Genomic DNA, 25,419 nt, shown 5'->3' with positions numbered 1-25,419 from the left:
CAACTTTTTTTACAGATCTTTAACAATCTTGACGAATATTGTATCAGTGAGCAATCTGATTTTTGTACCAGCATGTACCAGCCTAGTTTTCGGTGTTAATCTTATCCCTAAATAATCGAAATTGAGAACCTCCTCTATTGGGTCTGTATTAGCATGCAAATTACATTTATACTTTTTACTTGTTGCAGGATTAAATAACATACGTCGTTTTGGAGCTGTTGCGTTCAAGCCCACACTCTTTGCATAATGTATTAAAATCACCTTTGAATGATTTACAGATCAGGAGAGTGTTGTCTGCAAAAAGTAGAGTGGGTACTCTCCTGGCTCCCACTTTTAGTGAATCACAATCATCTCTATCCAGCAAATTCACTACATCCCTAATGTAAAGTGAGAACAGAGTGGGGGCTAGGACACATACCTCCCTAACCCCTGCCAGATGTTTATGAGAGTGGTGAGCTGCTGCTGATTATTATCTTCATGCAGCTGTACCAAAATTGCCAGTAAGTTGGGGGCGGAATACCCATCTTGTTGAGTGTTGACCACAGCATAGCCCTAGGGACTGAATCAAAAGCTGCACACAAGCCAACAAAGGCAACAAAAAGATGACGCCTGTTGACTGCTATTGTCTTCCAAAAAAAGCAGTTGAAACAAAAAAGCTGGTTGACCATACTGGTACCACTTTTAAATCCTGCATGGAATTTGGATAATACATTTTTCACCAATCCAGTCTAAGAGGTGTGCTAAGACTTGCTTACAGGAGATCTTCTGTGAAGCTTCAATTAAGCTAATCAATGGGTAATTGCTCAGGTCGCTGTGCTGGCCCTACTTACAAATTGGGAAAATCTTTGCAGTGAGCCCAATCACCGGGATCTGCGTGCCCTTCAGGATGACGTTTGAGAGATGGTTCACATAATGGCCCCAATTCCCACATGTAATTAAAAAAGTTCATTTGGAATATGATCGGGGCCTGGTGCTTTTGCTGGTACACTAGATCTAATTGCTTCTACTGTCTCTCTAAGTTCAAACACTAGACTATTTTGGTTCTTTGGTATAGATGCAAACAGGTGGCAATGCCAACCCATGCTGTAACATCATTAGAAGAATATAGATTACTAAAATGAGATACCCATCCTGGGGTTGCACAAAATACTCGACTGACTTCTTACCACCACTGCTTCTCCAAGTCAGGGTGGCCCAAAACCTTGCATTGTCCTTTGCCGTCATGGCATCAAACAGCTCATCCCAAAGTGCATTTTCCCAGTCCCTCTTGGCAAATTCCAATTCTTTTTATAGATTGCCCTACGGAGCACAAGCTGTGACCTATTCTTAACTTTGGCTGCTGTCAATAATTGCTCTTTGACCAACCTACAACCTTTGGAATACCAAGGAGCTTCGTTCTGCCTCATGTGAGTACGCTAGGTGTTTTGTGCCAAAATATCCCTTATATTAATGAAAAGTACTTCCTGAGTCTTTGCCTAATACAAGCCTCTCTTCTCCAGGGCCAGGCTATCCAATGGCTCTACCTGCTCCTTGACCTTAGTGACCACTGTCTCCTAGGCCTCCGGATGCTTTTCATCCCATCTGAAAGCTTTTTCATTGTTTGAGAGTTCTACGTCCCAGGCTTATGCCAAACCCTGAATTTGCGGGACATTAGCAAGGGCCCAACATCGACAGGCTAAGGGCATATTGCCATCCGCCATTTCAATGGCCGCCATATCCTGGACACATGACCAGCCCTTCTAGCTAATTAAAAAGTGGTAAATACGACTGGTTGGTCCTGGCCTATTGAAAGTGTGTCTGTGTTCAATGTCAGACATAGTTCACCTGTTTGCTGTTCTGAGATCAAAGTTTAGAGTTATTGTAAGTAACTGTGCTGCCCTTGGAGACCATTTCACAGTAGGGAGAGTTCAAAAGACAAGAGAGGTTCAAAGGTGGAGTTTAAATCACCAGCAAATATTACCTCTCCTTTGCCCTTATATTCTAAATGTAAGATCTCTAGAGTGCTTATGACCCAGGTTTCCTCTTTCCACCCATTTACCAGATTGTGCACATTAATGAGCACCACAGAGTTGCCACTGTGGAAGTCCACAGACATAGCCAACACGTCCAGAGAGATAAATGGTAGGACTCTTATTGAGCATTTTAATTCTGTCCTGATCCATATCGCCAGGCTCCCTGATGGTCTTCCCCATATGACTGTGCTGCTTGGACACAGAATGTGGTATACTCATTCCTGATGACATGTGAGATACTCCATGTCTTCTGGAGGAGACAAATATCATGGTTATCTATGAACTGCCCCCAGTCTGCATCCCTCAATTTGGCACCCATCCCAGACACATTCCATGACAGAAATTATATTGACTTATTGGTATACTCCAGAAATGCTACCTGGCTACGAAGGGTATAATCCTGCCCCAGGGGTGAAAGATCTGTTCGGCCTATCAGGGAGCATCAGGAGCCCGTTCCCTCCACTGCCCACCTGGGAGTTATATATTCTTGGGCTAATGGTGTTATACCCCTCTCCTGCTATAATAGGTCTTGATATTCCCATAGGCTCTGGTTCTGGGGATCCATGCCTGTGCAAGTGTCTACCTGTGAGATCTAACCAAGAAGAGGTGTTTCTCAGTCAGTTAATGTCTCCCCTTCTAATATACCCACACAAATCATGAGCTATGCATCTAGGGGCGTACTTTGCTTCAGGGTAAAACCTGTATCTAACTAGAATTTGGGTGTAAGCATTGCATATCCGATGAGCATTAATGGACAATAGGCCATCAACCAAATCCTGGTCCTTCAAGACCATTCTCACTACATTATGTGAATAACCTGGAGTTTCAATTCACTCATCTCCCTTAATATCACTCCTAATGATTGAATAGCACTTCTTTACATTCCTAAACCAATGGGTGACTTTGTTGATTAGGGAGTCCTGATCTTCCCAACACCTCTGGATAACCTTAGGGACTTGGGACAGGAATATCTGGCCCTAATTTGAGGGAGAAAGCCTAGATGGCTGAGATCCCTTATCCCCTAGCCCTTCCCCTGGATAACAGTATGAGTGGTATTAATGGTGTAAGTTAACTAAGTCATTACAAACCCCTTTCATTGTCCCCTGAGTTCTTGGAGCAACCCCCAACCTGTTCCACAGCTATCCTTCCACCAACCCCCCACCCTCCGTGCTCAGGCATCCGCATTTGTGTTGTCTTTCCAGGTCTGCTGATGGTGGCGGGACATGAAGCTGGCCAGGCAATGGAGCTCTGCATTGGATGAGAAGCTTGGGTGTTTGGGATCATGTCCATCTGTGCTGGAGAATTAAATGCAGGAGTCTCTGTTCCCTCCTGCATCATGACAGGCGTGGTGCTCTTTGGGTCCCCCTTTACTAACATGCTCTTGCCCATTTTCCTTCTAAGATTTTTATAACCAATCTCAGGTCCCAAACCTCATCCCTCAGCCCCTCGATCACCTCCATTATTTTAGCTGTATCTGTGGGCACACCGTGCTGAAGGACACGGTCGTCGGCAGCCCTCTTTTCCCCACCAGGCACACCAACACCCTGCGGACAGAGCGAAGCAACTGTATTTACACCTAATACACCTGGATTAATTAGGGCCACTGCATTATCACCAAAGTTTGGGTCAGCCATACTGGAGATCTGGTTTGGTCTCAAAGAAGTTTTGATGGAGGGTGAGACCGGCATCTTCTTCTTGGTAAACATATCTGGAACGCCCTTTTTTTACTTTTATTTTCTTTACAGGAAAGGGCTGTAATTTTGGTGCTGCAACTAGGTCCAAATCATCGGAGAATTTAACATCCCCTCTACTTCCTCCAAAAAGCCATTGATTCTGTCCAGGCTGCTGAGTTGCAGAGGACATCGGCGACAGCAGTTCCCTACGCCGGCAATAGCCTATTGCAGGTCCTGCGGTGTTGGTGCTCAGGGGCACAGGCTCAGGCAGGTTCAGATGCACATGCTTGTCGGCCCGGGCTATATACGCCCACACCTTGCCAAAGCCTCACTCCCCCATCTGCCCGCATTGGCTGCCCCCTACTTTTGCTCCTCGGTCTTCCCTTGCTCTTCCAAAAGGCCCCCAGCCTCAGGACAATACAACACATCTGCCTCTCCGGCCTCTCTACGCGTGCCACGCCCCTGTTCCTCTGCACCCACTCCTCCTGCCCCTTTAACACCACTCTCACCACAGTCAGCATCAGGTGTCCAGGGAGGCTGTAAGGGGTGAAGGCAGGTGAAGGACAAGAGGACCTGAAGGGCAAACGGTCCTGAATTAAATTACAAGCTGGGTGGAGAAAAGAATAAAGCACAAATATAACAGGAATAAAGTAATCGTTAATCAAGGGGGTGAGGGGGGCAAACAAGCAAAGCGGCTGAACAGCTGAAAGTACCAGAAAGCATCAGAAGCCATAAAGCCCTAATGCCCTAAAACCCTGAGGACCTATGGACTTGAGGTCCCGTGGCCGAAAGGTAGGGAGGGCAAATAGGCTTAGCTGACGTGGCTGCCACCACTAGGGGCAGAAGCAGCCGACAGTAAGTCGGTGAGGCCTGCACCTGCGGCAGGTCCGCATTTCCTTCCCCCAGGAACCCAAGGACAGCCAACATTGCCAACTCACTGCCTTCAACCAGCCTTCAATCAGCAATCAAGTTGCCCACCCGCTACCCATCCGCTCCATCCACTCAACTCAAGTATTTCTAAAGGAAAGGGAAGAAAAACAACACCCAACACCGAAAGGGCTAGCATAACTAGCCTGAAAACACATTACATACATTGTACTGAAAGCCACTGAAAACCTCCAAACTAGTTAAATCTGGACTGACAGGATCCCCTGAGCGGGCTCGTGCCCCCTGGCTAGCGTAAGGAGAGAGGGGTCACTCTAAGGGCACAACCAGCGCCCGACCTCAACTGTACCATGGGCCCTATTAGGGCGGCAGGCTAAGCGTGCTCGTGCCCTGGAAGGTGCAAGAGGTGAGGCGGCGCTCCAAGGACAAGATCAACACTCCATACCCAGACTGCGCTCTCCTCACTCACTCCATATCACTTTAAATAACTTAGGGGACTGAGGGACCCTACTAGGGTGTCAGGTTGAAAATGCTCTTGCCCTCCTGGAAGGTGCAAGGGGCGAGGCATGGCTCCAATGGTAAGATTAGCACTTCATTTCCCACAGTGCACCCACATAATTTACTCCATCTCTCCCTAAAGAACTGAAGGAACCAAAGTGAAGGAGGAGAAGAGCTTGAGAAAGGCCAACCAGGCAGATAGCTCCAAAATGAGGTCAGGAAAGGTGAGACAGACAGGCTCTTTGACAACCAACAAAAGGAAAAGAACCTGCAAAGGGACTAATGAAGCAGCAAAAAAAAGGAACTTGGGTGAGGATAAGGATTCTCCCTCCTACCCAACTCTGGCAGCCTTAGAACCGTCAACAACTACTGTGATGCTTCAACCAAAGATCTATGCAAAATTTCCCTTCGTGAAGGATGCAGGGCCTGTGCTATGTTCAAGCAACTAGGTCTAGAATCCCTCTTGCAACCAGTGGTCATAAATCACAGCAACCTCTCAGTTTCAAACTCAGAAAGAAGAACACTAGGAAATGCGGGCAAGGGGAAAATTTGCCAGTCACTGAAGGCTCCCTAGAATCAGAGGCCTCTGGAGACCAAAAGACAGTCAAGACCCCGGCAGAGATAGGCACACTCTCTCCAGATCAACTCACAGGAAGGCCTCCAAAGAAAGGCCAACCAAACAGGCGGACAAGTGCAATGATAAAATACCTGCAGAGGCAGCGGTGGACTCAAGGGCTCCACTGGAGCCGATAGCCATCATTCTCTTTGGCTCAAACACCACTAGGTGCCAATCACCGAGTCGCCACGCATATGCATTTACATCACCCTTAGTAGAAATGGAGAATTCACCACACAGTGCCTATGATAAAGACCTCCCCTCAGAGAGGCAAAAGAGGGCAGACGTTGAGACTTTGAATGATGATGCATCAAATATATTGTATTAGACAACACAAGAATGGGAAGAACTAGTAGCTTCATCCACAGTTTGATTAGAAAAGCCCAGGCCAAAACACAGCTAACACAACCATGCAGCAACTGCATCACAATAGTCGACAAACTATCAACACTCCCAGCTGTAACAGGAGATCATCTATCTGACATTAATTAAGTCACCTCCAGAAATGGGGTTATAATTCAGGCAGCCTTTATGCAAATTGAAGAAACATCTCACCAAACTGTTGAGATGGTGGAAAAAGCAGAGAAGTGAACTAACGGGGAATAAGAACTAAAGCAGAATGAGTCCCCACAGATGCATTCCAACATTAAAAACCAAGAGTGTCAGGCTTCGTTCTGGTGCTGCGGGTGCAGCAGCACCCAGGACGGAGTCCTCCAAGTCAGAGCAGTCACAAAAGGTAGGAGGAAGTCAAACAGTAGCATGCACTGCAAAACAATGATGAAGACAAAAGAGGAAGGGCAGGAAGAGGGTGACCGACATTACAGCGTTCTTCCATACTGGCCCTGCAACATCCGAGACAAGACGCAGGCGGAAGAGAAAAACAGCAAAGTAGCCAGCAAAAGGATAGCGAACAACAAGCCGAATGCCCCAAATCATTTGGAAACGAAACCCAAAGTAACAAAGGAGACCCAAGGGAGGAGGGGTGACAATAGCCAGGACACTCAAGCACCAAATAATACAAAGGAGACGTCAGTAGCTACGTGGAGGCAACTCTGAGGATTAACTCCAACTATGGGAGAATCCTCTGAATTTAGGCAGGAAAGGATGCAAATTATGCTGGAAGAGGAAGTACAGACATGCAAAGCCAACTCCTTTAGCGACTCGCAGCCAGAATACAGAATCACCTTGTTCATCCTGGTGTATAAGTCCAGAGTCTGGGGGGACATCCTTAACAGTTAGAATATTATTAGAATACTAACACCAATCGGTAGGCTCGCAGATTTGAGATCCAGCGACTTGGAAGCAATCTAATTCATAAAGTATAAACATCTCTCACAGAATGAGATGACTATGGCAACCTGGGCATGAACAGTAATTATACAGAGGATCCTGAAAGAGCAAGAACAATGAAATGCCTGGGGGACAAAGTGGTGTCTTTTCGGGAAACAGGTTAGCCAGAACCCCTGCTTTCAAACAAACTGCAGACAACAGACAAATCCAAGTCAAAGGTACACTGCAGTGAGGACACAATTGGTACTTGGAGGGGCTCGTAGAACATTTCCGAGATCTAAAGAGGCCTGTAACAATTGCAGGATGAGTAGAACTAAGAACGGAACCTCGACCACTGATGACTGGGGCTGGATATCACGAACTTTAAACATTCTAGACAATAACGTTGACTAAAAAAAGACTCGCAAATGAAGAGTACCATGCTGCAGTTATGCTCCTGGAACGTTAACAGCTTTGGTAGCAAAACTCAATTACTTTAATACTTCCAAAATTTGGATCCTATAGCGCTACAAGTAACCTGGCTAGAAGAACCATTCCATTTACAAGGATTCACGGGCCCACTGACTCGCAACGACAAAAAGTGCCAAATTCGGTCACTCAAAAGGTGGCCTTGCTATATATGCCTCAACAAAAATAATTTATGCAGCCAAGATACTGGACATGAAGACAACGTCAACAAATGCCATACTAGCACTTAGAGTGGACATAAGAAATTACAATAACAATCTAGCATTAGTGCTCATTAATGTGTACCTGCACTCGCGCGATAAGATCAACGGAGCAAAACTGCTGGGGGAGGAACTATCAAGGCTACTAACAGAGGAGCCCATGCCTAACTTCATTTTATTAGGTGACTTCAACATGCATCTGCTGAGACCAGCAGAAGATGATCTCTTCCTGGATGAGGAGTTTTACATATGGAACATTCCACATCATGAAAGGGGAAAATGGGGGAAGCCAACAAAGCTAGCACGAAATCTGCATAGAGATCTGGATCATCTAAATCTTTGTGCCCTAAACTGGCACTTCTCTGAAGACCGCCCCAACAGCAGCCTTATTCCACAACTCATCAGTCAGCACCACAATAGACCACATCTTTTTAACTCTTCCCCTGGTTTGCAAAGTTGTGAATTTTGAGTTTGAAGCAAATGCCCTTAGTGACCATTTTCCACAAGATATCACAATGAGTATACAAGGAGCCGTCTTAAACTGCCCAATGGAGGATCCTAACTCCATCTACTCAGTAAACAACTAAAAAAGAATCAAATGTAAAACTCGTCACCTAGACCAACTGTTGGTTGCTTCAAAGTAGCCCTGGGAAGAACGGGATGTGGGTGGTCAAAAGCAACAACTAGATGGGAAAACTTCATCAGATCATTGGGCAAAGCTAAATCATCAAACAAAGGACCTGGAAAATCATCAAGAGGAAGTACTCATAATGAGAACTCTGCAGTAGCCAAAACTATGTCATCTGCCTGTCTTCTTATCTCACAAAACAGACAAATTCTAGATCATAAAATAGCAATAAATAGAGCATTATGGAGGCTTCAACAACAATGTCCTAAAGGAACTGAGGCAATCAAAAGCAAGCACGAAAAAGATAACATGACGCATAAAGAGAGAAGCCGAAGAGATGTTCTGGGCCAAGCTACTCCATGATATAAAAAGTAACAACAGCATAAGATTCGGGAGAACAATAAATAGACTACTTAACCCTGCCTGCAGTTCATGGAGTACGTTTTCACTTGATAGAAGAGTCCTGGGTTAAATTTACCTTGCCCCATTTTAACGTAGTCCCTCCTGGCTGTGAGTTTGGAAAGTGGCATTAGGTTACACGGATGAAGGAGCCACACAAGACCTAAACTGTACCAAGACAATTACAGCCTCTGCAGTACAAATAAACAGCAGGAAAGATAAAGTTAGGTGAGATGGAGCGCCGGGTCCTAACTGGATTCCCCCAGTCTTATTCAAATTAGACCCAGCTTACTGGGTGGAAGAACTGAAACTAGTGTTTGAAGAAGTCCTACAAACACAAATAATTCCAGCATCCTGGAGGGGGTCAATTATCTCCCCAATCTTTAAGAAAGGAGATAAGAGCGAGCCAAAAAGCTACAGGTTGGTCGCTTTAATAGACAACTAAGCCAATATTACGCTGGGCTTATTTTAGAAGAGCTAAAGGATTGGGCAATAGAAACCGCTATATTCCCCCTTATCAAACCGGATTCAGTAAAAAAATGGGGACAACTACAAACATACTAATCCTCTCCCTGCTGATTGACGTTGTCAGGGCTGCCAACAACCCGTTATACCTCTGCTTCATTGATTACGCCTCACCATTTGATCATATGGATACAGAGATACAGTGAGACAAACTAGCAAAAAAAGGCATCTCCTCTGGACTCTTGAAGCAGTTATCTTGCTACATACAGACACCTGGATTCAAGTGAAGCTCGGGGTGGGTGAATACCTGACAAACAGGATCCCAACCACCTGGGGGCTGAAACAAAGCTGCATACTAGCCCTGATCCTGTTCAATCTCTTCATGGCAGACTAATCAACTGAATTAGAGAAATGCAACTCCCATGCTACTATGATGTGCGGGCTCAGCCTCTCAATCTTACTATACGCAGATGACCTCATGCTAATCAGCTGAATTGTGGTTGGCCTTCAGTGCTTGTTTGACACAACCCATGGCTACTCTGTACAAAGTGGGCTGAAGATAAACTTCGATAGAACGAAAGGCATGCAGCTGAATCAAAGCAAGACAAACCGGAAGCACCACTGGCATCTGGCAGGTCAAAGGATGGAAATAATTAATGAATACAAATACTTGCAGGTCACAGTCGACTCAAAGGCATGTTCATGCCTCATAAAGATACATTAAAAAGAAGAGGTCTGGCTACGGCAGTTGCACTAAAAAACCTCAAGAACAAACTGGCCGAACCAAGCTTCACCCCAATCATTCAGTTAATACAGGTAAAACATATCCCAGCTATCACTTATGGGAGTGAATGAATGAGGGGTTTGGATGCTAGCACCCTGAATGTCATATTAACAAAGGCTCTGCGGATAATCTTCAACCTACCAAATTATACTTCTCCAGCGCAAATAAAACTAGAATAAGACTAGAATTTGGCTTACAGTTGCAACAGTTGCAACAATTTGCGAGCAGGACTGCCTATGTAAAAAAGCTGGTATAAGGTCAAGAGTGCCGAGCCTGGGTCTCTAAATAGTCACCTATGGAAAGAATTATTGGTTAAAGATGTAGGAGCAGCAAATAGATATCTACAAGAGTCAATAGTGCTATTGGGATTTCATGACCTCTGGGAAACCCCAAGATCATACAACAGCTTCAAAAAACCTGAAACGAAAGCCGTCAAATGGGTCTCGTTGCTGGAGGAGAAAGCAGAACTTTCAGGAAGAGCCCATGGATGGCTCACTCTGCAGAGCTACCTCAGTGACAAGCCACAAGCCTACTTAGGCGTAGGATCTACTAAAAGACTAAAGGATAAATATCTCCGGTATCGGCTCAGCATCCTCCCTGCTCAGCCACATCTGCCTCCATGGAAGTGGGCTCAGATGCTCATTAGCTGTCGACTGTGTGGGGCAGCAAAAGAGGACGTGTTGCGCTTTTATATGTATATGCAGAGGACTCAGACCTAAACGTAGATCACTGCTAAGACCCCTTTTTAATGCAAAAGGAATAAGAACATGCAGACAGGCAGTGAAATGCTTTACGGGTGGAGACATTCAGCTGGCCTACCACCTTGTACACTTTCTAACCAGCTTTGAAAATACAATCAACAAGCACACTGTCAGCTGCTAATCAGACTACATAAGGGCCTTGTTTTCACTTAATAGGCCTATTCAATGCAACAGGAACTTATAAGTCCTGACAACTCATCAGAAGGGTTCCCTCAGCCATACTGCGCCATAAGTTGGGTAGATAACTAACAATGACAATCCTTTGGCTACTAGTAGCTGCCTAAAAGCAGATTTTATTTGGAAATGTTTTAATAAATAGAATGCCATAATTCTTAGCACAATAGCTATGGACCTCTGTCCCAATCTGTATAATGGATTTTTAAAATGTGTAAGTGGACTTGTTTTACTTTTTATTGTAATTGTTTTAATTAATCACGCAAATAAAGATTACTTGCTTACTTACTCATAGCTGGATCCAAACTGGGATGACGTAGCGAGTAAAATAACAATGGATTAAACCCAGATCTGTGACTGGGGATGAGTGTTTGAAAAGTTTCAACACTACGGCCATCATTTTATTTTGTGATGTCACTTATACTCTTACCTAATCTCCCTGACACAGATTCTGGCCAATTAATGTGTCCATCACACAAACGTCTGACTTGTTATAACTTTTTAATTCCTCTTGTAGTGCTTCAGTAGTTGAATTCTGCAATACTTCGGCTGTCACAAATAAGTAAGATGTTGCTTCGACAGCTATAGAATTCCCTTCCACTGCGCCTCCCAAAACTTGCCCCAACTGAGGGTATTAGTGTGCTGCCAATCAGTAGTAGGCAATGTGTGGCGCAGAGCAAATCTAGTGGTGTTTAATAGTATATTTTATTTTATGTACAGAATAGAAGTGGTTAGAGTAGGGGTTTAGATTGTGAATGTTTCAGAGAACCAGATGTAGGGATGAAGCACCAGGAATGAAGGGAAATATGATGAGGGAAAGAAGGGGACACCAATGAGGTAGAGCAAGATCTTGAATGTCCCATTTCTCAAAAGGTACCCCATTCCTCAGATACTGGCATTGCCTGCAAGGGTCTTGTGTCATTGTTTGAGCTTTAAAGGGAATATGCGCTGAAAGGTAAAAAGCTTGCTGTCTTACTTAATCCTACAATATAAACAATCACCAACAGTAAGAGTTCCAGAATGTTTCCTTGTTTGATGACATCTGTTGGGGTTGAAAAACCTATTGTGACATTATTCACGAGATGGCTCCTTTAAATACCAGCTTTCTTGGCATCACTACAGAGCAGGAGTCACAGAGCCAGGGTAAAATGTTTTAATTTATCAGAACCCTCCAGAATATGGTGAACCTTATTTAGTGAGAGATTCTGGGAGACCACAGAACGTCTGCTGGGACCTTCGGGCAGTAGTGCGCAGAGGAAGAGGACTGTTTCACTGCAGGGCACCGAAAGGGGTTGCTTTGCATGGCTCAGAGAGCACACTGATGAATATAGGAGGAAAAGACTGTACAGACTATAGAGTGCAGGAGTTGGTGTGGGCGTTTATGGAAAATACATTGACTGAAATTATATGAGGGAGGGTTTGGAAGTTGACTTTCGGTCTATCGATGATACACTGTGGAAAATATTGACAAAACTGGAGGATGGTCAAAATGAGTGAAATAGGGCAAACATGATACATGCTACTGAGAGAGTGAGAGAGTGCCATGGACTGAAAGCAAGACAAATGATGGAGGAAAGAGATGCTGCAAATAAGGTGGTGTTTAAGAAAGATTTGTAAGTGGTGTGGTGGACAGGTAACCACTCTACAAACACTGATCAATGGTGCCAGAGGAATAGCACACTTTAATTTCCAAGAGGGCAAGGAGGGAAGTGTGAGAATGTCCCCAAGAGTATATTGGGTAAAATAATAGTGGATATTCGAGTATGACTGAAATCACTGGGTCTTTTGTTACTTAAGTCCACCTATACCTGTGAACAGATTCAACAGATAATTGCATCTAGCATTCTCCACTTTTCAAATTCACTTTATCATATGTGCCCAGATTTTCAAAATGTATTTGCTACCCCTATGGCCTTTCTAATGACAGAACACAAACAACACAGTCTCTCTACTTTTTCAGAGGCAGCAAAACTTCCAAAAGACTGGCTGCTTCCTGTATATACAAAGCTGTGGGCTAAGCAGGTGTCCCCTGAAGAGGGTTAGCACAGCACCATAGAGGCCTACCTTACATCCCTGAACCTCCTCTGAAAAGCCCTTCTCCTTTGCCCTAGCTCAGATGTAGCAGCTCAGCATGTGTCATAAATTAATTTGCTCCACCAGTCACTATGGTAAATTGTTGACATTTTCATCCTATAGGTTTCTTCTCATAGGGGTCCCTTAGATTTCACTAATGAAGAAAGTTGGTGGTTCCTGAAGATGCCATAGCCTAATATCACTGCATGACACCACTGACTGTCTCTTCTTGCGAGTGGTGCGTACTCAACCTTTAGAAGGGAACAAAGAATATACAGGGAACAACAATCAGAGCAACTCACTGGGGATTTTCAGATATGCTCACATCTGAACTAGTATTCACACTGCAGAAATACATCATCTTTTCTAGAGGTGCCTATGTAATGTATTTGTGCAAAAGTAGGCTGGCTTCTATGTTTGCAATAAACTGGCAGACGTCACGCTAGAGATTTTAATACATTTTATGATATTCTCAAACTACCCCAACAAGTGAGTTTGTACTCCACTCTTTTTCCGTAAATAAGCTTATACCTTTCCTTCATGGTGATATCACAACTATTCTTAAGCATCTGTCTAACAACCTAAGTAATGACGTAATGGTGAAAGACAGATCTTGAACTGGTACAGTACTCCCACTCTCCCACCCCAATAATAAATCAGACATTTTTAAAAAAATATATTGGAATGTGAAAGTAATCATACCTAAAATATTGGGATGCTATGAAACCTCTTATCTGAAACAAAAAGTGAGCTTTTGCTGTCTAAGTATACTAAACTTTACTTTGAAAGCAGGAAGCTGGAGAAACAAGACAAATTGAAAGCTTATCTTTTTTGGTGATAACATAATACATGGAAAGTGCCCTTTCATTACAGTCATACATAAGAAGAGGTTTTATGACTGTCTCTGCCAGTGAAAAGAGAATCTTCTTTTTTAGTTGAGAGGAACCAGTCATTGGCCCATCCTCCGGCTGACTGTTTGGCTATCTGGTTGGGGAGAGATAAGCTGCACATATTATTCCCATAACTATCCCTAGTATTTTAATTAGAACCAACTCTTTAATGTTAATGCATTCCCACGGCTCTTGGTAAAACATCTAGTCTCCTTGTTACAGGCATACCAAGTACTTGGAAAATAAATCCCTTATTAAATGCATTTAACATGGAGGCTGTTCATGGTTATAGTGCTTTTGCTGCAGCTTCTTGCTTGACAAGTGCACAGACTGACATGCTTCTGTAGGATACAACATAATGGTGACCAGTGGGAATTACGGGCAACTTTGGTATGATGATTAGGGCTTCCGTTTGTCCTACGAAACTGCTGTACATACAGTACATGAAAGTTCTGATGTGTGTATCTTCTGTATGAAGTATAAAAACAAAAGCCGATATTACAGCCTAAGCATACCTCTAAGAAACCTTGTTGCAGTCTCAGTCGGACCACTGATAAGCATTGCAGCAGTTAGGGTCTTGGGCAAGGGCCTCAGTTTATTGTTGGTCAAGATAGGAAGATGTAGCCCTGAAGGCTGGTCAGTCACTCTGAGCAGTTGTAACCACTCACAGGTCAATCTCTCTAGGCAGTCACAGCAACAAAAAGGCCAATAACTGAGGACAAGTGTGGCCACACAAGCAAATCCCTCTGGGCAGTTGCTGCCATGCACAGGTCAATCAATCCAACACACAATCACAGCCTCCGACCCAGTCTTGGCAATTGCAGTCTCACATGTTTGTAGTTCCTGCTCAGTACCAACATGAAGAGGCTGCAAGCCCCTAGACACAAAGTGTTCAGAGCACTCTCCTTAGTCTCTATCTCTCTTCTCGCTGTCCCACAGACACTGGGGGCACACTGCACCTTGCTCCTGCTGGAAAGGCAGTCCTCCTGTGGACTCTCACTCAGCAGACAGGCAGGCTTCTTCATGTCACTTCATGACAGGTGCACAGCTCTTCCAGCCTGAGATCCCGACTTAGGTGATATGTCTTACGTCTAGGAAGCTGGCAGGCAAACTCCCAGTCTGATTGCACAGTAGTCCTCCTGGTACTCTGCAGAACACTCCCCTCCATGACCATAGAGAACATGGGATGGGAACAACAAATGGGGGCCCACATTTGTACGACAAACTCAGAAAGGAGATGTGTAACCACTGCCTGAAAATTGCAGAATGGGTTTGGGGTGGTTCCCCTTTCAATTGTGCTTTCTAGGCTGCTCCCCAGACAGCCTAGCTGTAGAGCGATGCTTCTCCCAGCACAATAGTCTCCATCCTGGAGCACCAAAAACAGAGGCAAAAGGAGGTGTGAGGTTTCTGCACCTGGCTGTTATCAGCAAAACTGAAGGAGTAACCAGGTAAAGGCAAAAGAGCAGGCCTACCCTTAAGGTTTCCGCTCCTCTTTGCAACAGGGTCTGCACTCCCACCCATCTCTACTACTATTTATCAAATGGCAGCAATCAGGAAAATTAATCAGCAGCTCTTTGCTAGCAAAATGTGTAATCAGATTTCTAGAGGGCCTGGGTCTCCACGTACTCACTTAAGTGCCAAGGTCTTCTCCCTCTAGCTTTGTGAATGTCGGCAATACATTTACATCAATAACCTCACTTCCATCATGTGTAAAGGCAAGGCCTGCGTATCCAAAATGGATCCTGCAGGGCTCCATTTACTCTGGCTCACATAAAAATACAATGCACGTGCTACACAGGCTACATTCACAAACATAACACACACACAGATGTCAGCTCTAGAAATCAGGAAAGTGCATAGAAGTGGAAATTTATCTGAGTGGGCCAGTAGGATTCCACTCCAGTGACACAGATAACTACGGATTCACAAAACACAGTCTGATGGCACCATCACTATGTGCTAAACCCATTACAGGGAAAACAGTTGTCAGTAAGTCAATGAGGGCATGCTTGGTGCACCACTCCAGGTCCCATGACTTTATTCATGAATGAAGAGGCCTGGGCCTCTAAAAGCATGCTATATTAGTGCATTGGAATGGCCAACATACAAAAACCAGGATACTAGACACACACAGTCAGGCATTTAATGCAGGCAACACAACTGTACACCACGCAGAGGACATTCTAGTCCCAGCAGATGGTCAAGACAACTCCCTTTAATTTTCTACTGTATAGAAAATACTTTGACATTGGCATCGGCCTCTCCAGAGTACATAGCACTTTACTCCCTCTGAGGCCTAACAATTCCCAGACTGGAGGTTCATGCTTTCCAGACAGTCCATAGGCTCGAGTTGAGATGACAGGCAGTGGATATAGGAGTAAAAATCGGAAGTGACATGATCAACAAAGCAGGCAGTACAGTGACTAAACAGCATTTGTTTTGTGCCGTAAGCCCTCTTGCAAAGCAGGCAGATAAATAAACAAAAATACAATACACGCACACACCTGTGCCACTGAAAATGCTGTTGTACCTTAAGTGCGTTTTTAGCAGCAATGTCCATATGCTCAATGTTAAAGTTGAAAAACTGAAACACAGCTAAGACTGAGACCCTCATTATGACTTTGGTGGACGGAAACACCCATCCGCCGAAGCCGTGCGGTCAGAAAACCGCCAGTGCGGAGATCTGACCGTGAGGGCTATTAAGAGTTTCCTGCTGGGTCTATGGCGGAAACAGTTTCTGCCTGCCGACCCAGTGGGAATCAGCCCACAACATTGCTGCCGGCTCATAACAGAGCTGGCGGTAATGTTGCGGTGTGTCCGGTGCAGCAGCATCCATTGTGCTTTTCACAGTCTGGCAAGCAGACAGTGAAAAGCGCGATCGGGCTGGCCATGGGGACCCCTGCACTACACATGCCAAGCGCATGGGCAGTGCAGGGGCCCCCATGGGGCCCTTATAACCACCAGCTTTTACATAGTGGTGCAACTGCCATGTAAAAGCCAGCGGATTGAGACCGCCAGCCGTCTGACTGTGAAAATGTGGCGGTGCCGGCGGTCAGACTGCCACCTAGAATCTGTCAGTCCTAGACCACCAGACTCCTAATGAGGGGCTGAATGTCGAACAGGAAAATAAATGAAGACTGTAAATTTATGCAGGGGGCTTAATGACTTCATAATGGTATGGTTACATTCACCACCCAGACTCTGATACTTCAACCTTTTAAAGCGTATGTGGCTTCAACCACTAGATTTAAACCATTGTAAAGCATGATGCTTAAAAAGATGCCACTATAGAGAACTGGCACTCAAGAAGAAGTAGGTCCTGATTACGAGTACGGTGGTCCTGGGACCGCCGTATCCTCGTGGTGGTCCAACCACCACCTTGTCTGCAGTCCGACCACCAGATTACAAGGATGGCGGTCGGACCGCCACAAGACAGCCGCAACCATTAGGATCTTTAATACCCAGCAGAGACAATGGTGAAAGCTGTGGTCAATTGCAGCTGTGCCAATGCCAGCACCACCATGCTGGTCACAACTTGCCTTCCACCCAACTTTTCATTGCGGGACCCCACCATCAAAAAGTCAGCAGAAACGCAAGGAAGGGCCCGAACAGGGTCCAGGGACAACTTTGCCCATTAGGCAGTGCGGCTGGGGGGCACATGTTGAGCCCCCCCATGCCTGCGCTGTTGTTGCACATTGTAAAAGTGCACCTGAGGTGCATCTGGAGCTGCACTGTGGCTGCATGTGATTCAGGTTCACTTTCAGAGCCAAAGCCTCCTGATGCAGCGACCCCACTGCAGATACTAGCACCAGCTGGGTGGTAATTTAATACAGCAGTCAGGAGGTCGCCGGCTTGATGGTGTCCTCCCGACCACCATAATGGCGTTCTGGCGGTCCCACCACCAAACTCCAAATCAGGGTTAAAGTCTGTGTGCCAGATTTATGGTCTAGTAGGATGTACGCTCTGAGGTGGTGATGGACACAGTTTGAGTTAGGTTTGTATGATGAAATGAGCATCCTGTGAGAAGTTAACAAATATGGAGCACATCTCAGAGCTGGCTAGTATTCAATGTATCTTGCATCAAGTGGAGATGGCAAGCAGAAAAACAGTAAAGGAAAGGAAAAAACAATACACACGGGTGAGTTTGCAACGAAAATATGTGGAGTCAACACGATCCACAAAAGAACAGGTTGGTCAGTGAGAGAGCTGGTAAGATTAGCTATCAGGAAAAGCATTAGTAAGAGATGTTGGCTGGGCATTTCTGAGGCGCAGAGATGAGTTTAGTTATAAAATAAAACAAGAGATTAAATCTAATCAGACACACAGTATTCCAAATAAGGAATTAGGCTTGACATGATTGGTGACAGTGGGATCTGCATGAGTTACAAATGCAATTGTTGATGTCTATTAACATCAAAATATGTACATTTTTTATAGAGCTGTATATGGATTTATTTTCTAGGTCATGGCCATAGTGAACAAAATGAATGATCTGGTGGATTTAACAGCCCTGATCCTCAACTCATCCCTGCAGACATCTGAGAGATGTGGCAAAGAGACAGACGCGGAAAACATCTTTCTGGCTACCTTCTATTTACTGACCTTTGTTGTGGCTGTAGTGGGCAACGTCCTAGCACTTGGGATCTTCCTACGAGACAGAAAATCAGGAACTACTGCGAACATTTTTCTTATGTACCTGGCATTAGCAGACCTCACATTTGTGCTAATTCTACCTACACGGGTGGTCTACCACTTTTCAAGCAACCACTGGCCATTTGGTGAAGTGCCCTGCCGCCTTACTGGATTCCTGTTCTACCTGAACATGTATGCAAGCATCTACTTCTTAACATGCATAAGCGTGGATCGCTTTCTTGCCATTGTTTACCCAGTGAGGTCAATTCGACTGCGCCGACCACTGTATGCCCATTTGGCCTGCACCTTTGTGTGGGTTATTGTTGCTGTGGCAATGGCACCACTCCTGCTCAGCCCACAGACAGTCCAGGTGAATGACACTATTGTTTGTCTACAGTTGTATCGAGAAAAGACCTCACGATACGCACTGGTGTCTGTAGCCGTGGCCTTCACTGTTCCTTTTGTGACCACAGTGACCTGCTACCTGCTGATAATCCACCGTCTGCGTAATGGCAATCGTATAGAGAAACACCTGAAGGACAAAGCCATCAAGATGATCATCCTGGTTTTGACAATCTTCCTTGTCTGCTTTGTGCCTTACCATGTGAATCGCGGAATATATATACTTTTCCACCAGGGTGCCCAGACACCATGTGTCCTACAACGTGGGTTGGCTTTCAGCAATCGAATAACATCTTGCTTGACCTGCTTGAATGGTGTCCTTGACCCAGTAATGTATTTTTTTGTGGCAGAAAAGTTCCGTGCTGCCTTGTGTCGCTTGATTTATGGCAAAAGCTCAAACTTGTCACCTCTAAGTAATGACAGAAAGACTAGCGAGAGCTCACTCAGCGCCAAGTCTGAGCTGTGATGGCTTAAGAAATGCAGAAGAAAAGGCGTTTACACTTAGCCTACAAATATCGAACTGGCAACCAGTGAATGGCTGCACTATTAGGGCCAAAGAGGACATTAAGCCCCAGTGTAAGTGCATACTGGACAATTGTGGGATGTAGGTCACCAGCAATCCTGGGCGATTCTCTGGCCAATGAACACAGTGATGCCTATTTGCACTCCAATAATCAGACATGAGTTTCTAAGGCTCCCTGTCCGTAGACACCAGACATCAGTACACAGATAGTAAACCTTGAAGGCACAGACTCTAGTTCGACTATAACACACCCACTTTTGGAACTGAAACTATTTAAACACAACTACTAAAATAAAAGCATGACCACAGTTACAAATAATCTGCAACTTAACAGTGGCTTTGCTGTGGTCTGAAACGTTTTTTAATTCTTTTTGAACTGAGGGAGGGCAGTGTTCCAATTGCTGGTTAAGTTATGTTTTGTTACAGCGTGAACAGGGATAGAACTGACAGCAAGCTGACCACACTACAAATGACAAAAAGGGATCCGCTCCAGGAAAGATGAAAGAACTGTGCCATGTGCATCCCAGCCCGTCACTTTTAAAATGCGCACTGGCCAGGTCTTTCAGGCAGGTCCTCCATTTGTGCTGCCCGTTCTGCACTCCCCACTTTTCAAGGTACTTAGGAGCATCAGTGACAGTGAGGCATCACCATTTGCCCCATCTTGTCAGCCTGATACCCCTGATACTTCCAAACCTAATGATGCTTCAGAATACAAAGCATAATCCCCAGGTGGTTTCCCTAGATAACATGTATGTATTCTCTGATAGGACCCTATTCTCTCCCGCCTAATAATCATGTAGTGATGGTCTCAAGTGGAGAGTATCATTGTAAATGTATGTCTTCTTTCTTCCTACAGTGTCAAGAAAAACTAGCTCTTAAATAATACTGCTTCATTTAGTAAGCCTAACATAAAGTAGTTTGCACCATTTAAAATATATACATGTTTGTGGAATAGTATTTAACAGAGGCTCACAAAACTCAGTCCCTCTTAGCAAAATAGGATCAGTGCACACCCTGTCAGCTTAACATAGGTTCTCCCAATTTCCTCCACATTTTTTATTATTAAAAGTTATACACTTTCAAAGGCAATACGTATTTCTGCTCCTCTTAGCACATTGCACTTATTTTACAGTGTTTATGGCATATATTCCAAACGCCCCCTTGTTGCGTGTGAGTATGGGGTATTTATGCTGTGCTAGGTAAATGTATTCATAGCGCTTCTGTGCTGCTCTTTACCTACAAACTCTAGTTACACACATGGTAAAGCTTGAAGGCAGTGACTGTGTCTCAAATATAACAAAGCCACTCTTGATGGTGAATATTCTGAGTGTTCCCTTTTGAACCTATGATTAGCCGTGATCAGAACACAGATCTTAGGTAAGCTAATACTAAGGTATGCCTTTAGCAGCAGGATGAAGATTGCCTGGGTGGATCGGGTGTATGTCAGCAGTTGGCCAGGAGCAATCAGAGTTAAGAGTCTAAGAAGATAAAATTACCAGCCTCCCTTTCTCCTATTTTCCTGCCTAAGGAGTCTTCAGATCCATCCAAGAGCTGGAGAGACAAGAGCTTTGTTTTCAAAAGACTCTAGCATTTCATTCTCCTAGGCTGTGCCTGTCCATCCCTCAGAGCCTGGATCCTCATTCTTAAACAGCAGAGAAATGAAAGAAGATTAAATTGTCAGCAGCGGACGCGCGCTGGCGCGCCAATGGCAAGCCCGTCTGCGCCCGTCCGCGCCAGAACGAGCCAAGAGCCAAGAGCCAAGAAATTATGCTCAAAACCCCTTAGGGAAAGAAATCATCACCTACTCTAGAGAGGATCTGTGCAGCTTAAATAATATTCATCACAAGGGGTGTGGAAAGAGCACTGACCTTCACAATGGTCAGTTTAGATGCCCATCTTGTGCCTGGTCTTTCCAAGTTGACCTGCCCCTGCGAGAGGACAAGTGCCCTGACAATCTACCCATTTTTTTACTTAATTGTCGTTCGTTAGGAGCTCATACATTGGACATTCATCTCCTGGTGGAACAAAGAGAGCCTCTGGCCATGTTTCTGACTGAAACATGGCTGGATGAGAGCTCTGCGCCAGATATTGTAATGGCTCTCCCAAGCGGATATAAGATTAGTAGATTAGATAGACTTTCTAGAGGAGGTGGTATAGCAGTGATTTATAGAGACTCCTGTAAGATTACTACAGCACCCACTTCAATCAAAAATGGTGAAAGCATGTCTTTCTCCATCAATGTGAATCCTCATTATACTTTATCGGGTGTTTTAATTTATCGCCCTCCAGGCCCTATGGGAGATTTTATGACCTCACTGGCGGAAAATATTTCACAATCAATATATACTAAACCTAACTTTCTAGTGTTGGGAGATTTTAACCTACATGCCGAAAAGATGGATAATGCCTCTACTAAGATGTTGATTTCAGATATGATGGCTTGTGACCTAGTACAGTTAATTCAGGGACCTACTCACAACAAAGGACACACACTTGATTTGTTTTTCTCTAACGTATCACGTCTAGAATTTATATCTTCACTTCCACTTGCATGATCAGATCATTATCTGATAGAGTTAGAACTATCTATTGCACAGCATAGGTTTTTGAACACGGCCGCCTCTTCATGTAGAAGAAAGTGGCATAAACTAAAAGCCACTGAGTGGATTAAGGCACTCGAAAAAAAGAAGCCAGGACAGATAAATACAAACAATATAACAGACTTCACGCAATCCATGAACAAATGGATAGAGGCTAGTCTGGATGAAACAATACCTTTCTACTACACCAGAAATATAGGCCGAAAGAAATCGGCACCCTGGTTTAATGACCGCCTCCTAGAGAAGAAAGGAGGCTGTAGGAAACTAGAAAGGAAATGGAGATATACTCAAGATGACTCCGTCAAAAAGGAGTATAAGATTATGATTCGAGATTACCACTCAGAAATTCGGGAAACACAGGCGGCATATTACGCTGGAAAAATTGAGGCAGCAGCTAACTCTCCTAAAGAGATATTTAATGCTTTAAAAGACCTCATTAACTCCACTGAGGAAGTAGAAAGTAGGGATTTCCCACAGCAACATGTAGAGGATATGGCAAGCTTCTTTTTAAGCAAAATTCAGAATATTTATGAAACATTTCCTAATTCCCAAAGTAAAGAACAGGATATGGGGCATCAGGAGGGGCAGGAGGATATCCTCCTTACAAATTTTACGCCCATTAGTCTGGATATAGTGGTAAAATCATTGAATTCAACAAAATCAGGATCTCCGTTGGACCCTGCGCCCCACCAGATTTTAACTATGGGATTACCAGTCTTAGGCCCATTAATTACTAAACTGATTAACACCTCATTAGTTTCTGGTATGGTACCAGATTCATGGAAACAAGCAATTGTGAAACCTTTGCTGAAAAAACCCAATGCAGATTCTAAATTATTGAATAATTATAGACCAATCTCGCTGCTACCCTTAATGGCTAAACTTACGGAGAAGCATGTACATAGCCAGCTGTCTACGCTTCTGGAGGAAGGAAAACTCCTACATCCCACTCAGATGGGTTTCAGGCCTAAACATGGAACAGAAACCGCACTGATTGCCATCACGGAGGAAGCAAAAAAAAGGATGTGTAACGGATTTGAGACCGCGATCATCCTTTTAGACCTGAGCGCAGCATTTGATACAGTTGATCTAAACATCCTCACAACCAGATTGCGGGGATGTGGAATCGCTGGCACTGCACTAGAATGGATCAGCTCATATGTATATGGTAGATCCTTTCAGGTGCTGGATAGATCCTACATCTCTAAGCGCACCTTTAGTACTTGCGGGGTTCCTCAAGGGTCGGCGCTGAGTCCGCTACTTTTTAATGTTTATATGAGGCCTTTGGCAGGGATCGTAGAACCATTTGGAGTAAAATTGGTCTCATATGCAGATGATACCCAACTAGTTGTCTCCTTCTCGAAAGCACGACCAGACCTGGGTACGGCATTAGGACCATGCCTGAAAGCAGTGGCTACATGGATGGCGGGTAGTAAAATGAAGCTTGACAACGAAAAAACAGAGGTGATGTTCTTTGGGAATAATAGACCCCTAGCTATTTCCAGCAATCTAGACGGAGCCTCCACTCTGCCTCCTCCCAAAAGCCTTATCAAAAGCTTGGGCGTCTGGTTGGATCCCCTATTAGCAATGGCACAACATGCCAATAGAATAGCAGGAACTTCATTTGCCCTGCTTAGGATGCTGAGAAAGGTTCTAATGATATTACCTTTTTTGGCTAGAAGATTGGTCATCCAGGCGGTGATAGGCTCGCGAATTGACTATGGCAACGCCTTGTTTATAGGATCACCTAAATTTGTTATCCAAAGACTACAAAGAGTACAGAATGCTGCGGCACGCCTACTTTTAAACATCCCCAAGCAATACTCTATACGAGCAGGAATCGTCTCCTTACACTGGCTCCCGGTTGCAGAGAGGATTCAGTTTAAGGCCCTTTGTCATATTCACAGGGCCATTTTTAACAAGGGTCCTGAAATGCTTAAAACACTGGCACAGATCTATATTCCAGCTAGGCCACTCAGATCCTCATCAGCTAACCTGATCATGGTACCGTCAGTTAAGAAAGCAAGATGGGGAGGAAGATCACTGGCATATCAAGGTGCTGTGCTGTGGAATAACCTGCCTTTCAGTATAAGATCTAATTCTCAAGAAACTTCCTTTAGGAAGGACCTGAAAACATGGTTATTTAAAATCTAAATTCTTTGACGAATAGAAATAGTTTCATCTTTGCGATGGCATTTGAAGCGCTACGAGGCCTTTGGGCAGTTAGGCGCTATATAAATACGCCTAACATAACATAACATAACATAACATAACATAACATAACATAACAGCATGATTTGGTCACCATGTGGTGAGCCTGTGGATGGATAGGACACCTAGGCCAGCCTGAACCCCTAGCCAATGTACAGAAGCGTTGTATCCACAGTGACTTTCGGCATCCTGAACTTTCTTAGGAGCAGTGGAATACTGCCCTACCTTCTGTAAAATGTAATGAGGAACCATCACTACTTTTCCTTAGTAAGATTTCACTTAGGTCAGAATTGGTCCTAGGGAGTGTGTCTGATCCATTAGGTATACATAGTGGTAAATGTATGTTGTATGTATGATTCAGATATATATCACTGGCATCACGTGACAAATCCACATAAAATGGATCCCTAAATGTATATAGAAATAGTGAATATTTCTTACTGTTTCTTCTTTAACTATTTAATAAATGTTCATGGTATAAAATGAGTTGGGTGGTATATGTTTCTTTCTTTCCTAAAGTCAAAACTGGAGGAACGGCGAGTATATTTTCCACCAAAATCTGGGAAGCACTACTGTTTACTAAGGAGGCTAAGCCACCCCTTGCTCTGCTTAAATGGGAAATAGTAGGCCCATACTTCTAGTAAGCATCTTCACAGAGGGGACAGAGAAAATCAAGGAGTGGTGTAAATCCATTCCTGCATAACGAGGGCATATTTGCCATAATGGTTGGAATCCATAGCACAATGACCAGACATGGGCTCTCGATGTGGCATAAGACGTATGCTGCACCACACTGATTAGGCACAACAAGGCCGAAACTGGCCAAAGTTTTTTTTCCTAAACAGAGGTAACACTGCCTAGCAATTTGGGCTGTACTGTCCCAATCTTAGTAGACGAGGGCTGATTTGCAAAAGACTGGTCCCCTCTCAAGTCGCACAGTGAGCAAAAATGAATGGACTGAAATGTGGTCCACAGTAATCACTAGTACGTGAAATTAATTCAAGCATCCCATCATTTTTTATATTTTCACATTTGTGGTTATCCTAGGTGCAACAGTGACCATCACGGACATAATGGTGACCCTGGAAAATGATGGGTGCCCCTCAAGAGGTGGATTTTCGTGGTTCATGGTGGGCAATCCTTGCAGGTGATAATGACTCACGGGCAGGTCAGCAGAATCGGTAGGGTGGAGGGGTGTCATCATTAACATTTTACTGTTCCTCACCACCAGGGTT

The 25,419-nt window shown here is 44.4% G+C and overlaps 3 protein-coding genes across 3 annotated transcripts in view; 2 read left to right on the top strand and 1 right to left on the bottom strand.

Annotated features, from left to right (window-relative positions):
• Window positions 1–24,670, top strand: part of GPR17 (G protein-coupled receptor 17) — a 35,199-nt gene extending 10,529 nt beyond the window's left edge. Inside the window, exon 2 of the mRNA XM_069213747.1 lies at window positions 18,279–24,670. Within this exon, the coding sequence (XP_069069848.1) occupies window positions 18,282–19,316 (1,035 nt within the window). The 5' untranslated portion in view covers window positions 18,279–18,281 and the 3' untranslated portion in view covers window positions 19,317–24,670. The remainder of the gene's footprint in view (window positions 1–18,278) is intronic.
• The window catches only part of LOC138265748 (adiponectin-like), a 390,833-nt gene that overhangs the window by 10,528 nt on the left and 354,886 nt on the right, over window positions 1–25,419 (top strand). The window lies entirely within an intron of this gene.
• LIMS2 (LIM zinc finger domain containing 2) overlaps window positions 1–25,419 on the bottom strand; it is a 360,835-nt gene that overhangs the window by 183,447 nt on the left and 151,969 nt on the right. The window lies entirely within an intron of this gene.

This window comes from Pleurodeles waltl, chromosome 11 (assembly GCF_031143425.1).
Source record: "Pleurodeles waltl isolate 20211129_DDA chromosome 11, aPleWal1.hap1.20221129, whole genome shotgun sequence".
In the NCBI taxonomy this organism is placed as follows: Eukaryota; Metazoa; Chordata; class Amphibia; order Caudata; family Salamandridae; genus Pleurodeles; species Pleurodeles waltl.
Note: the sequence above shows the minus strand (reverse complement) of the source record. Positions and strands in the feature narration are given on the sequence as shown.